This window comes from Osmerus mordax, chromosome 6 (genome assembly GCF_038355195.1).
Source record: "Osmerus mordax isolate fOsmMor3 chromosome 6, fOsmMor3.pri, whole genome shotgun sequence".
Taxonomy (NCBI): Eukaryota; Metazoa; Chordata; class Actinopteri; order Osmeriformes; family Osmeridae; genus Osmerus; species Osmerus mordax.
In genome coordinates this window covers 19,841,289-19,853,565 of record NC_090055.1, presented here as the reverse complement: position 1 = coordinate 19,853,565, position 12,277 = coordinate 19,841,289, and the positions used below count along the sequence as shown (strand labels likewise).

The 12,277-nt window shown below is 47.2% G+C and overlaps 1 protein-coding gene across 1 annotated transcript in view; it reads right to left on the bottom strand.

The window, feature by feature from the left end:
- dnah5 (dynein, axonemal, heavy chain 5) overlaps positions 1-12,277 on the bottom strand; it is a 71,561-nt gene that overhangs the window by 39,675 nt on the left and 19,609 nt on the right. The window contains exons 28-43 of the mRNA XM_067237520.1: positions 11,931-12,169; positions 11,403-11,643; positions 10,975-11,174; positions 7,672-7,825; positions 7,296-7,459; positions 6,983-7,139; positions 6,170-6,382; positions 5,366-5,590; positions 4,823-4,995; positions 4,336-4,514; positions 3,154-3,341; positions 2,828-3,022; positions 2,365-2,499; positions 2,163-2,270; positions 1,345-1,498; positions 736-882 (exon numbers count right to left, since the gene is read on the bottom strand). Of these exons, the coding sequence (XP_067093621.1) occupies positions 736-882; positions 1,345-1,498; positions 2,163-2,270; positions 2,365-2,499; positions 2,828-3,022; positions 3,154-3,341; positions 4,336-4,514; positions 4,823-4,995; positions 5,366-5,590; positions 6,170-6,382; positions 6,983-7,139; positions 7,296-7,459; positions 7,672-7,825; positions 10,975-11,174; positions 11,403-11,643; positions 11,931-12,169 (2,872 nt within the window). The remainder of the gene's footprint in view (positions 1-735; positions 883-1,344; positions 1,499-2,162; positions 2,271-2,364; positions 2,500-2,827; positions 3,023-3,153; positions 3,342-4,335; positions 4,515-4,822; positions 4,996-5,365; positions 5,591-6,169; positions 6,383-6,982; positions 7,140-7,295; positions 7,460-7,671; positions 7,826-10,974; positions 11,175-11,402; positions 11,644-11,930; positions 12,170-12,277) is intronic.

The following is a 12,277-nucleotide window of genomic DNA, read 5'->3' as shown; positions in this document are numbered from 1 at the left end:
AACAGCCAATCAAAGGGCATCTTGTATCTGCAGAATGGTATCTGGGTGGTTTTCCTGTAGCAGTAACCCTTTACCAAAGCGAGAGACAGACACTGAACTGTGCACTTGTGTTCCTCGGTCGTCTGCTGTGCTCTCCAAGCATTATTTGTCAACCCTTTTCTAATTGTCGTGAGTCTTTCCGGGTTAGGGTTCCGGTCTGCCTGCTGACACAGATCCATCCTTACACACTTACTGTTAGATGGATATACCTCAATAAACAGGTCTTCTGCCACATTTGACACTTGACATTTTTATGAATTTAACATACACTTTTATCCAAAGCGACATTCAAACAGAGCATATAGACTGAGAGTACAGCAGATCAAGGAATAGAACTGCAGTGTCCTAACAGCGTTTCAGTGGTACAAAGCAACACGCAGTGGAAAGTAACCACATCTCTGCTACCAGTGCAGAGGACCCTTATCTACTACGTCTCTCTCCCTTCTCCTCTTCCTCCTCCCTCCTACCTTTCTTGGCTCTGAGGGTCTTCCTCCTCTCCCTCCTCTCCCTCCTCCCTCCTCCCTTTCTTGGCTCTGAGGGTCTTCCTCCTCTCCCTCCTCTCCCTCCTCCCTCCTCCCTTTCTTGGCTCTGAGGGTCTTCCTCCTCTCCCTCCTCCTCTCCCTCCTCCTCTCCCTCCTCCCTCCTACCTTTCTTGGCTCTGAGGGTCTCCCTCTTCCTCTCCCTCCTCCCTCCTACCTTTCTTGGCTCTGAGGGTCTTCCTCCAGAGTGTGGAGAAAATCCCGTCGGTCCAGTCGTTGGTGGCCACGTCCAGACGACCAAACATCTGGGGGGCGGTGATGGCCTTGGGGTTCATGCGCATCTCTCTGTGGGGCTGGCCACAGTCTGAACACACACACATATACCGTGAAGCGCACACAAACACCGTGAAGCGCACACACACAGAGTTGATTAAGTCAACCCGCTTTTGACATTGAAACTGTCATTCCGGTGATATGCTGTGACAAGTTTTTACAGTTTGAATCACAATATCGTAACTGTACAAATATTACAAAGTTAGAAAATAGTCCCTATAAAAATATTACAAACACTACAACAACATACTCCCTTTATTCAAGTGATATTCCAGTATGAATGTATCGGTTCAGGTATCTTTGATGCTGGCAGCAGCCTGGAGGGGTGTGTACCTGTCATGGCCCTCATCAGGGTGTGGATGCAGGTGTGTACCTGTCATGGCCCTCATCAGGGTGTGGATGCAGGTGTGTACCTGTCATGGCCCTCATCAGGGTGTGGATGCAGGTGTGTACCTGTCATGGCCCTCATCAGGGTGTGGATGCAGGTGTGTACCTGTCATGGCCCTCATCAGGGTGTGGATGCAGGTGGTCTTCCCGGCTCCGCTGGGCCCCAGGGCCATCATGCCGTGACGGACCCTCTGGGTCTCAAACAGCTGGATCACCTTCAGCTTCCAGGGAGGGTGGCTGATCAGGCCAGCTTCTGACACCTGCAGGCACGCGGAGAGAAGTTCTAAAGAGCTCTCTCTCTCCCCTCTCTCTCCCTCCACCTATCTCTGTCTCTTATTCTCTCCCCCCTCTCTCCCTCTCTCTCTCTCTCTCTCTCTCGCTCTCTCTCCCTCCACCTCTCTTTCTGTCTCTCACTCTCTCTCCCTTCACCTCTCTGTCTCTCTTTCTCTTTCTCTGTCCTTCTCTCTCCCTGTGTCTCTTTGTCTCTCCCTCCAACCTCTCTCTCTCTGTCTCTCACACCCCCCTCTCTCTCTCTCTCTCTCTCTCTCTCTCTCTCTCTTTCTCTCTCTGTCCTTCTCTCTCAATTTAATTCAATTTAGCTTTATTAGCATAACAGTCATTACAACCGTATTGCCAAAGCAAGAGGCACAACAACAGGCAACCATACATCAACAACACAAGGAACGACAGCCAGTATTTTGTTTTGGTAAAGTTTGTCTCTCTCTGTGTCTCTCTCTGTGTCTCTCTCTCTCTCTTTCTCTCTCTCTCTCTGTCTCTCACTCTCTCACTCTCTCTTCCCCCTTTCTCTCTCTCTCTCTCTCTCTCTCTCTCTCTCTCTCTCTCTCTCTCTCTCTCTCTCTCTCTCTGTCCTTCTCTCTCTGTGTCTCTCTCTCTCTCTCCCTCCACCTCTCTCTCTCCCCTCACCTGTTTGTCGATGGCTGTCTCCAGGTCGGGGTAGCCTGCCTTGTCCAGCTGGATCCCAGGGAAGAGGTCTTCTATCAGGCTCAGGAACAGGGGCTCGTCCTCATCGATCTGTTCCACACAGACACAAACATGCATATGGTACCACTGTGTTTTTACCAGCATTTTCAATTAATATTTTCTTTTTTTCCTGCCTGCTGCTCACCAGTTTGGACAGGTTCATGTCTCTCAGCACCCTCATGACGATGGTGGACTCGGTGTCGGTGGGATTCGCTCGCTTCGCTGCTCCCAGGGTGCGCAGAACGGACAGGATGTTGCGGAGCCCAAAGTCGTAATGTACCTGCGGAAACAGGAAGGGAACAGGAAGGGAACAGAAAGTACATAGGAAGTAAACAGGAAGTAAACAGGAAGTAAACAGGAAGTAAACAGGAAGTACACTATATGAAGATATGAGGGAAAACAGCTGGCTCATCTATCAAGCCGACTTACATTCACATATATTCATACTTGCGAGACAATTTCAGTCTGATATAACCCAATACAACACCCATGACTCCAAACCCTGACCCTCACCCATAACCCTCACTCATTACCCTCACCCCTAACCCCTGACCCATAACCCTCGACCCCGACTCTGTCAAAGTCATTCTGTTGTTCACTGAGGTCACCTGTTTAGAAAGCTGCTCCTCGCACAGCTTGTAGAGCGTGAAGAACTTGCGAGCCAGCTCCATGTTGTCTATGAAGCCACAGCTGGCCAGCTTCACCCGGATGATGATCTGACGGTCGGGAACCATCATGGCCACCGAGCGGAAGTTGATCTTCAGGTTCTCAGGGAGCTCCTGCCGTCCTGCATAGCCTGGGTTCTGATTGGTCCAGCCACAGGAGGGACATATAACTAGCATGTAACTAAGTAGTTATATGCTAGTTACATGGCAGTTAAGGTCATCTGAATGTAAAGTGTTTAGTGCTTGGATCCTTTCCCTGGATGTCTCACCATGGTGAGGAAGATGCCAAACTCAGGGTTCATGTCGACGCTGTCTCCATCGGTGAAGATGAAGCTGGCGCGACGCTCCTTCCTGCAGGTCAGCACGATGGCAATCTGCTGCGCCGCCACGGAGAGCACCGGCAGGTCGATACGGTTGAACTCATCAAAACAGCCCCAGGAGCCAGACTGGGCCAGGCCTGTCACAGCAGGAACATCACACTGCATCACATCACACTGCATCACGTCACACTGCATCACGTCACACTGCATCACGTCACACTGCATCACATCACACTGCATCACATCACACTGCATCACATCACACTGCATCACATCACATTGCATCACATCACACTGCATCACATCACACTGCATCACATCACATAGCATCACATCACACTGCACCACATCACACTGCATCACATCACATAGCATCACATCACATAGCATCACATCACATTGCATCACATCACACTGCATCACATCACACTGCATCACATCAAACTGCATCACATCACATAGCATCACATCACACTGCATCACATCACACTGCATCACATCACACTGCATCACATCCCACTGCATCACATCACACTGCATCACATCACATAGCATCACATCACACTGCATCACATCCCACTGCATCACATCACACTGCATCACATCACATAGCATCACATCACATTGCATCACATCACACTGCATCACATCACACTGCATCACATCACACTGCATCATATCACACTGCATCACATCACATAGCATCACACTGCATCACATCACACTGCATCCCATCACACTGCATCCCATCACATTGCATCACATCACATTGCATCACATTACATCGAATGGCATTATATTATGTTTTCATCACATTTCTATATTATATAATATTGATTAGAATGACTAAATATTATATTAATTATATTATACAATATTACAATACATATATTTTAGTATATTTATTATGTGATATTGTGTTGTACTCTATTACATTACTATATATGATATTATATATAATAATATAAAGGATTTACTATTATGTATTAATCCCATCAAGTCACTATATTATATCATATTTCATTATACTACTGAATATGATATCATATTATGCAACATTACATGTATTATATAATATTCTATTCTATGACATTGTTAAATATCCTGTAATGTAATGGAGGGAGTTCCTACCTTTGAATATCCTGCCGAGTCCTCTGAAGTCCATCTGGTCGGAGCAGTTGAAGACCACCACGTACTTCCCCAGGCAGCGGCCCATGTCCTTGGTGGTCTCCGTCTTCCCCGTCCCTGCAGGCCCTGCTGGGGCCCCGCCCATGCTCATGCCCAGGGCCTGGGCCAGCGTGATGTAGCACCTGACACACACACACACACACACGTTCATACGCACGCACAAACACACACACATGCATACACACACACACGCACATACGCACACATACACACACACACGCACTCGCACGCACACACACACACACACTAATGAATGCTTTTCTGTCTTCCAAATACATAAAGAGGTTAATTTGCACTAATGGACACTGACATTATGTCTCAAAAAAGCAGAAAAACAACGAGGAAATGACTCATGATAAAATACAGGCACAGGGCCTGAGGTCAACACAAACACACAGGCACAGACACACACACAGGCACACACACACACCTGTCAGTGAGTGGGGTGATGACAAGCCTGTCTGTGCAGCCCAGGAACTCATTCTGGTAGACAAAGCTGACATCAGTGATATTGATGATCATCTTGTCAGAGTCCTCGTTGAAGTAGAAACGACACTGCTTCAGCCACTCAAAGTCCATAGAGCTCCTGACGTGAAGTCGACACTGGGGAGGAGGGGAGAGAGTGAGGAGGGGAGGGGAAAAGGAAAGAGGAAGAAGAGAGGAGGAGAAGATGGGAGGAAGGAGGAGAGAGGAGAGGGGAGGAAGGAGGAGAGAGGAGGGAGAGAGGAGGGAGAGAGGAGGAGAAGAGGGGAGAAGAGGGGAGGAGAGAGGAGAGAGAGAGGAGGGAGAGAGGAGGATAAGAGGGATGGATTAGTTGTGTGCAGATTGCAACAGTGGACGGGAACTGAAATAATGACGTATCATCCAATGACGTATTCAAAATGTCCTCAACCCCTGATCGCAATATTACAATAGCAATTGGTGTCACTGAAACAGGCCGACACGATATCAGCAAGAATGGTTTGGGACTCACCAAGTCATCGAAGATGTCCCTCTGGTGGACGTGGATGGTGATGAGGGTCTCGTACTTGGTCCTCTCCACCGCGCCCAGGTCCCTGGTCGTCATGTCGATGAGCGTGTTCAGCAGCTCCAGGAACAGCTGGTTGGTCTTGTTCATGATCTTGCGGTCGTAGCGAGCGTTGGTCAGGGCCTCCTCCGAGTCTCTGGTCCAGATCATCTGCACCCCGAGCAGACCCACCTGGACACGGGTACGACAGATGGAGCTCAGAGGTTAAAGCTTGGATTGTGAGTCAAGAGGTTGTGCAGGTCCAAGTCCCTCCTCGGAACGCTGCTCTGGATGAAAGCGTCAGCTTCATGAACACTTGCTGTGTGGGCAGAAGGCTGAAGCACAGGTTGTTCCTATCTGAAATCTTTCATAATACAGATATTGGTCTTGTTAGAAATCCTTGCTGTGACATTGTTGAACTGTACTTAGTCAAGAAGTCAACACATTTAAATTGTCGGTGGAAACCAGCCGTGTGATAGGGATAGCTCGTTTGACTGCAGATCAAGGGATGAAAGGGTGTTAGATAAATAATACTTTATAATTCATTTGACTTTGCGATGAAGTATAACCCAGACTCTGTTGTGGCCTTTTCATTAATTGTACAGTTCACAAGGACAGCTCACGATTTAAAAAGTAATCGCCCCAGAGTTAGCTAGCAGCTGATTGGGCAAGGAGACACTAAACAACAACTACACACTACAGAAAACAGAAAACAGCACAATATATACATCACAAGCCCATCAAGGCCAGATAGATTTGATCACAGCTCACCTGAGCAGGGAAGGAATCCAGGAAGTCTATGAGCTGGAAGCCCGAGTCCTGAATGGCCAAGGCCGCCTGTCGGATCACCAGGTGCAAAGACCTCTGGGATTCCTTCAGGAGGGCGTTAAGCCACACCTCCACGTTGCCCTCGGCAACAACCGGACGGTCCAGCTCCACTGTCTCTCCCTCCCGGGACGAGATGGCCATGATACGATCATACATCTAACACACACACAGACACACAGACACACACACACACAGGCACACAGACACAGAGACCCACGCACACACAGGCACACACACACACACACACACACAGACCCACGCACACACAGAGACACACACACACACACAGAGACCCACACACACACACACACAGACACACACACACACAGAGACCCACACACACACAGGCACAGACACAGCCACAGACACACACACCGACACACACACAGAGACACACCCACAGACACACACAGACACACACACACAGAGACATACAGACACACACACAGACACACACATTAACTGTTAGGGTATCTGGAGGAGGGGCAAATCTCAGTAGCAGAACATTTAACTCATCAAAAGGCCAGAGGTTGAAACCCCCTCCATTTGGATACAGAACGTCTGCTTTGTGAACACATTCTATGGTTTGTTTGATGTGCAAGGTGTGAATGAAGGGTGTTTCACGACACTCTTCATTCAAATGTTTCTGCTTGTGTCCTGTCACACAGGAGCATGTGTGTGTGTGTGGGGGGGGAGGGGGGTTGTGTGTGTTTGTGTGTGCGTGGTGGGGTGGGGTGGGTGGAGGGGGGCCTGCACCTTGTCGTGGAAGCGGACACACTTGATGTTGTCGAAGATGTTGAGCAGGTGAGCCTGGATGGTGTGGGAGTCCGAGGCCTGGCCCAGGATCTCCAGCAGGGCGGGGTCCGATACGAAGAAGAACCGAGGGAACAGGAGACGTTTCTTCTCCAGGTAGCTGGAGCCACGAGCACAGTGGTGACAGATCACCATCATGGTCTGGCAACACCGCCCTCTACTGCCCCCATACTGCCCTGTGTGTTTACCCCTACTGCCCTGTGTGTTTCCCCCTACTGCCCTGTGTGTTTACCCCCATAGTGCCCTGTGTGTTTACCCAGTGAGGGACTTCTGGCAGATCTCCAGCTGCTCCAGCAGGTGGGGCAGCAGCTGCCCCATGGTCTCGTCGCCCACGCAGGACTGCACCACGATGGGCATCTCGTGGGCGCGCATCATGATCTTCACCCACGACTTGTCGATGTTGGAGAAACGCTTGGCTTCCTAGCATTGCCAAGACAGTTTATAAAGAATGCCATTACATAGACTCTAAATAAGCACTTCAAACTAATAGATCATGAATATCACTAGCGAACCACCAAAAGTGCATGGCCAGGTCTTATGGGGGAAACATCTAGACTCAGAAAGTGCCCTTTACTTACTCGGTAACTAGAAAATCATTTTAACAGACTTCACAGCCGCCTGTCTAATCTCACCTTAGGCAGTTGTTTGGCGATGTCTCCTCCTACGAACACAGCCTCCAGATAGATCCACAGGTTCTGCACCGTCATCCAGTTCTCTATGATGTCGGTGGTGTTGGACAAGTTCTGAACCCACTTCTGAATCTGGGCCTTGAAGGGAGTGTTGTACCTGTGAAAGACCACAGCCTCACAGTCCGATCACTGCACCACTGGAGTGGCTCCATGCTAGGGATCGGTTCACTGAATGTGATTAGCATGATGTCATCTAAATAATAATAATAACTAGAGAGGGTACAATTTCTGGGGAAATTGTAGGGTGTGCTTGCTTGCGTCGGTTGCACAGGGGTCTGTATATTTTATATAAAAATGCATCGGGCCTACTTATTATTTATAAAGATTACATAGATTTAAAAGCATCTTTTTTTTGCTGCTCATTTACAACTCAAAATACGAGTGAAGTGTCGAATGAAATATGATGTCTTCTCATTTCCCCTGCAAGAGGCAGCTGACAGGCTGAATCAAAACGAATACATTTGGCAGACCGGTGTAAAAATTGACCTAATCTCTATGACTTAAACGTCCTTTTAAGTTGTCCCTTCTCGTGATATTTTCAGGCATTTAGCCTACTCATATTGCATTCATTCATTAATAAAGAACCCCCTTTGAAGATTATTCTACGACTTTACCGGCAGAAGATAGAATCGCGATTCAAACAGTACCATCTGCTAACTGAAAATATGCCCCCAAAAACGTAAATAAGCTTGACATTTATTTAGTAGAAAATCGCTCATTCATAAAAAGCTCACTGGTAGCGATCATTGTCAGTAACAACGCAAAATGCGATATAGCCCTGTGTGGAGAAGCTGCCCCGGTAAATTATACTACTACAGTACAGTACTAGACTACTGCTGTGTTGGTCTTGGTAGCGATTGCGTTGGTTGAATTCGATTTAACGTTCCGTTGTACGGTTAAGGCTGAAATTAATTATTTTCATGAACAGATTGACAAAGTTTAGGCTGTGGCAATGAAGTTCAGGTTAGTAGTCAGATTGTTTCAACTATTGAAAGACTTTTGAGTAAGGGGAGTGCCGAACATGTTCTGTCACCGTTTGACTTGAACAGCTGAGGAGTTTTTGTTAGCTACTCACACTAGTGTCTAGGGTAGGCTACAGCGTTGCCGTGAGCTACACTGGTTTGAAACCACAGGTAATGGTAATTTCACCAACAAATCGTTTACTAATGTCAGAATAAATCATATAACGAAAATGTATATGTGAGGAATGTTTATTTTAACGATTGAAAACAGATACATCATAGACCACTGTAGTATGTGTTGCCCGGGCAACACAGGCTAATGTCATGATGCTAATACTTCAGTGAAATAGTAGACTACTGTTTCCGAAAGTAGATGTACTTCCTTAATAATATCAGCTTATATTGTACATTACACATCACAATTGTGTGTCATATCACAAAGTAAAATGAGTAAATAGTTATCACCCTGGCCTCTTTTCTTGTGGCGTTTCTGCAGCTGCCTTGCAGTAAAGCTATAGTTAGCCTAGCTATCCCCCAAGTTAACAGATGCGAAACGAATGTTCTGCCAAAGGTAGTCACGCGTGTTTTCGTGACGTTAGTGCAGACCGGTGTAAAAATTGACATAATCTCTATGATTTAAACGTCATTTTAAGTTTTTCCCTTCTCATGATATTTTCAGGCATTTAGCCTACTCATATTGCATTCATTCATGAATAAACAACCCCTTTGAAGATTATTCTACGACGTTACCCGGCAGTAGAAGATGGAATCGCGATTCACGGTACCATCTGCTAACTGAAAATATGCCCCCCAAAACGTAAATAAGCTTGACATTTATTTAGTGGAAAATCGCTCATTCATAAAAAGCTCACTGGTAGCGATCATTGTCAGTAAAAACGCAAAATGCGATATAGCCCTGTGTGGAGAAGCTGCCCCGGTAAATTGTACTACTACGGTACAGTACTAGACTACTGCTGTGTTCGTCTTGGTAGCGATTGCGTTGGTTGAATTGGATTTAACGTTCCGTTGTACGGTTTGGGCTGAAATTAATTATTTTCATGAACAGATTGACAACGTTTAGGCTGTGGCAATGAAGTTCAGGTTAGTAGTTAGATAGACTTTTGATTTAAGTAAGGGGAGTACCGAACATTTTCTGTCGCCGTTTGACTTCCTAAACAGCTGTGTACTGTAGCTAGATGTTTTTGTAGTGTGTCTCGCGTAAGCTACAGCGTTGCAGTGAGCTACACTGGTTTGAAACCACAGGTAATGGTAATTTCACCAACAAATCGTTTTCTAATGTCAGAATAAATCCTACAACGAAAATGTATATGTGAGGAATGTTTATTTTAACGATTGAAAACAGATAACGCTACATCATAGACCACTGTAGTATGTGTTGCCCGGGAAACACAGGCTAATGTCATGATGCTAATACTTCAGTGAAATAGTAGACTACTGTTTCCGAAAGTAGATGTACTTCCTTAATAATAGCAGCTTATATTGTACATTACACATCACAATTGTGTGTCATATCACAAAGTAAAATGAGTAAATAGTTATCACCCTGGCCTCTTTTCTTGTGGCGTTTCTGCAGCTGCCTTGCAGTAAAGCTATAGTTAGCCTAGCTATCCCCCAAGTTAACAGATGTGAAACGAATGTTCTGGCAAAGGTAGTCACGCGTGTTTTCGTGACGTTAGTGACGTAAGTAGCGTCATTGACTGTGGCTAGCAAATTAGCCACCGTTAGCTTCACTTTTCGCCACAAACACTTAATTTCCACTTAAACCATGCAACGGAACGTAAATTCCAATAGAAGCAACTCAATCGCTACCAAGACGAAACTTTTGACACCTACGTTGTCTATGTAGGCCAAATATTGACTGAGTTTTAGGGGGGCAAAAAGAATAAAAATAATAATAATATATATGTGAGAGAACAAAGGTTGTGCCCTTGCCGAAGGCAAAGCACACCCAATTATCATGTTGTTAATTTATCTGGCTCCATTCTTTCCCTTCATTGTAGAAGCAATCAAGCTTAAATTGGAACTGAACAGCTGTTCAATCACAGTGTTAACAAAAACTGTAGAGTGCTTGTGAAAATATTTCTGTTTATCGCCATCTGGTCTATGGTACAATGTAATATTAGGTGGTCTAAGTTACTAATGTCATCTGGTCTAAGGTCCTATGTCATGTCATCTGGCCCATGGCCCTATGTCATCTGGTGTAAGGTACTATGTCATGTCGTCTGGTCTAATGTCATCTGATCCATGGCCTTATGGCCTATACCTGTTGCTCATCAGCGAGCCCAGCATCATCAGGCTGTCCTCCATGTTGGTGATGATCTCCGACGTGCTGTCCCCCCTCAACAGCAGCTCCCCACGCGTCTTGAAGTTGGCGAAGGTGAACGTCTTGTTGTCCCACTCAGCGATCACCTGCTTCAGCTTCTGTTCGATGTCTCTCTCCTTCACGGCACTGATGCAGATGTCCTGCGAGACAGACAGCTGCTTGTGAAACTGCGCTCGACATCCACTCTGCACTCTGCACACAGACCTCTCCGAGCCAGGGTTTCTCCTATATCAGGGATTTCCAACCCTGTTCCTGGAGAGCTAGCTGCCTGTAGGTTTTTGCTCTCTGGCTGGTTTTGGCACCCCTACAACTACAATGCAGCAAGACCATCTCAGCTACAATGGTCCACAGGAACAACAGGGCCTCACCTCAATCTCCTCTTTATATTTGAGCAGCGGCGCTTCCATGATGTTGCGGAGTTTGAAGGCATCCGTATCCACCTCAAAGCTGTGACCCGTCACCTCTGTGATGCGCCTCCAGTGGCGCGTCATCATGGCCTTGTTGGTCATCAACTCCAGCAGGGGGCAGCACTCGTTAAACTCGTCAATGGTCTTCTTCAGGTCCAGGAATGCTTTCCACTCCTTGAGAGCGCGAGGGAGCTTGCGGCACCTTGCGGGAGAAGATTGTTTTAAAACACAAGAGGTCTATCTAGAGCAGCTTTTCTTAACCCTGGTGCTCTGGGAGCCTCTCCCCTCACCTCCATGATCCGCATCTAAACTCCCCCAGATACATCATCCCACTCCCCATCTTCCCTTGCTGCTATGTACCACAGACGGAGGAAGCACTGAGCGTTCAACGTCTTTCAAAGCAAGTCGATCACATGGACAGTCAAGGTATGGCCATGGTAGCGCCCTGGAGCGCGCCTCAGCCAGCAGGAGGGAAGCGGAGGCACAGACCTGCTCTGGAAGTCCAACAGCTCGTTGTTGATCCTCTCGATGTGGATGTCGGCCCAGAGGATGTCGTAGTAGCCGTTGACCGTGTCGATGACGCTGTTGTAGAGGCTGTAGAGCTTCTGCAACAGGATGAGCTGCTTCCTGATCTCCAGGAGCTGGGGGTGCGGGGTCACGGCCAGGCCAAACAGCTCCTCCCCTCCCGTGTACGTGATGTACTTGCGGAAGAGGTTGTCAAAGCGATTCTGAGGAAGAGAGGTTTACGTTACTACATCCATCCCTCCATCCATTCATCCATCCACCCAGCCACCCCTCCTTCCCTCCAGCTGTGTAAATGAATTGTGACATTTTTG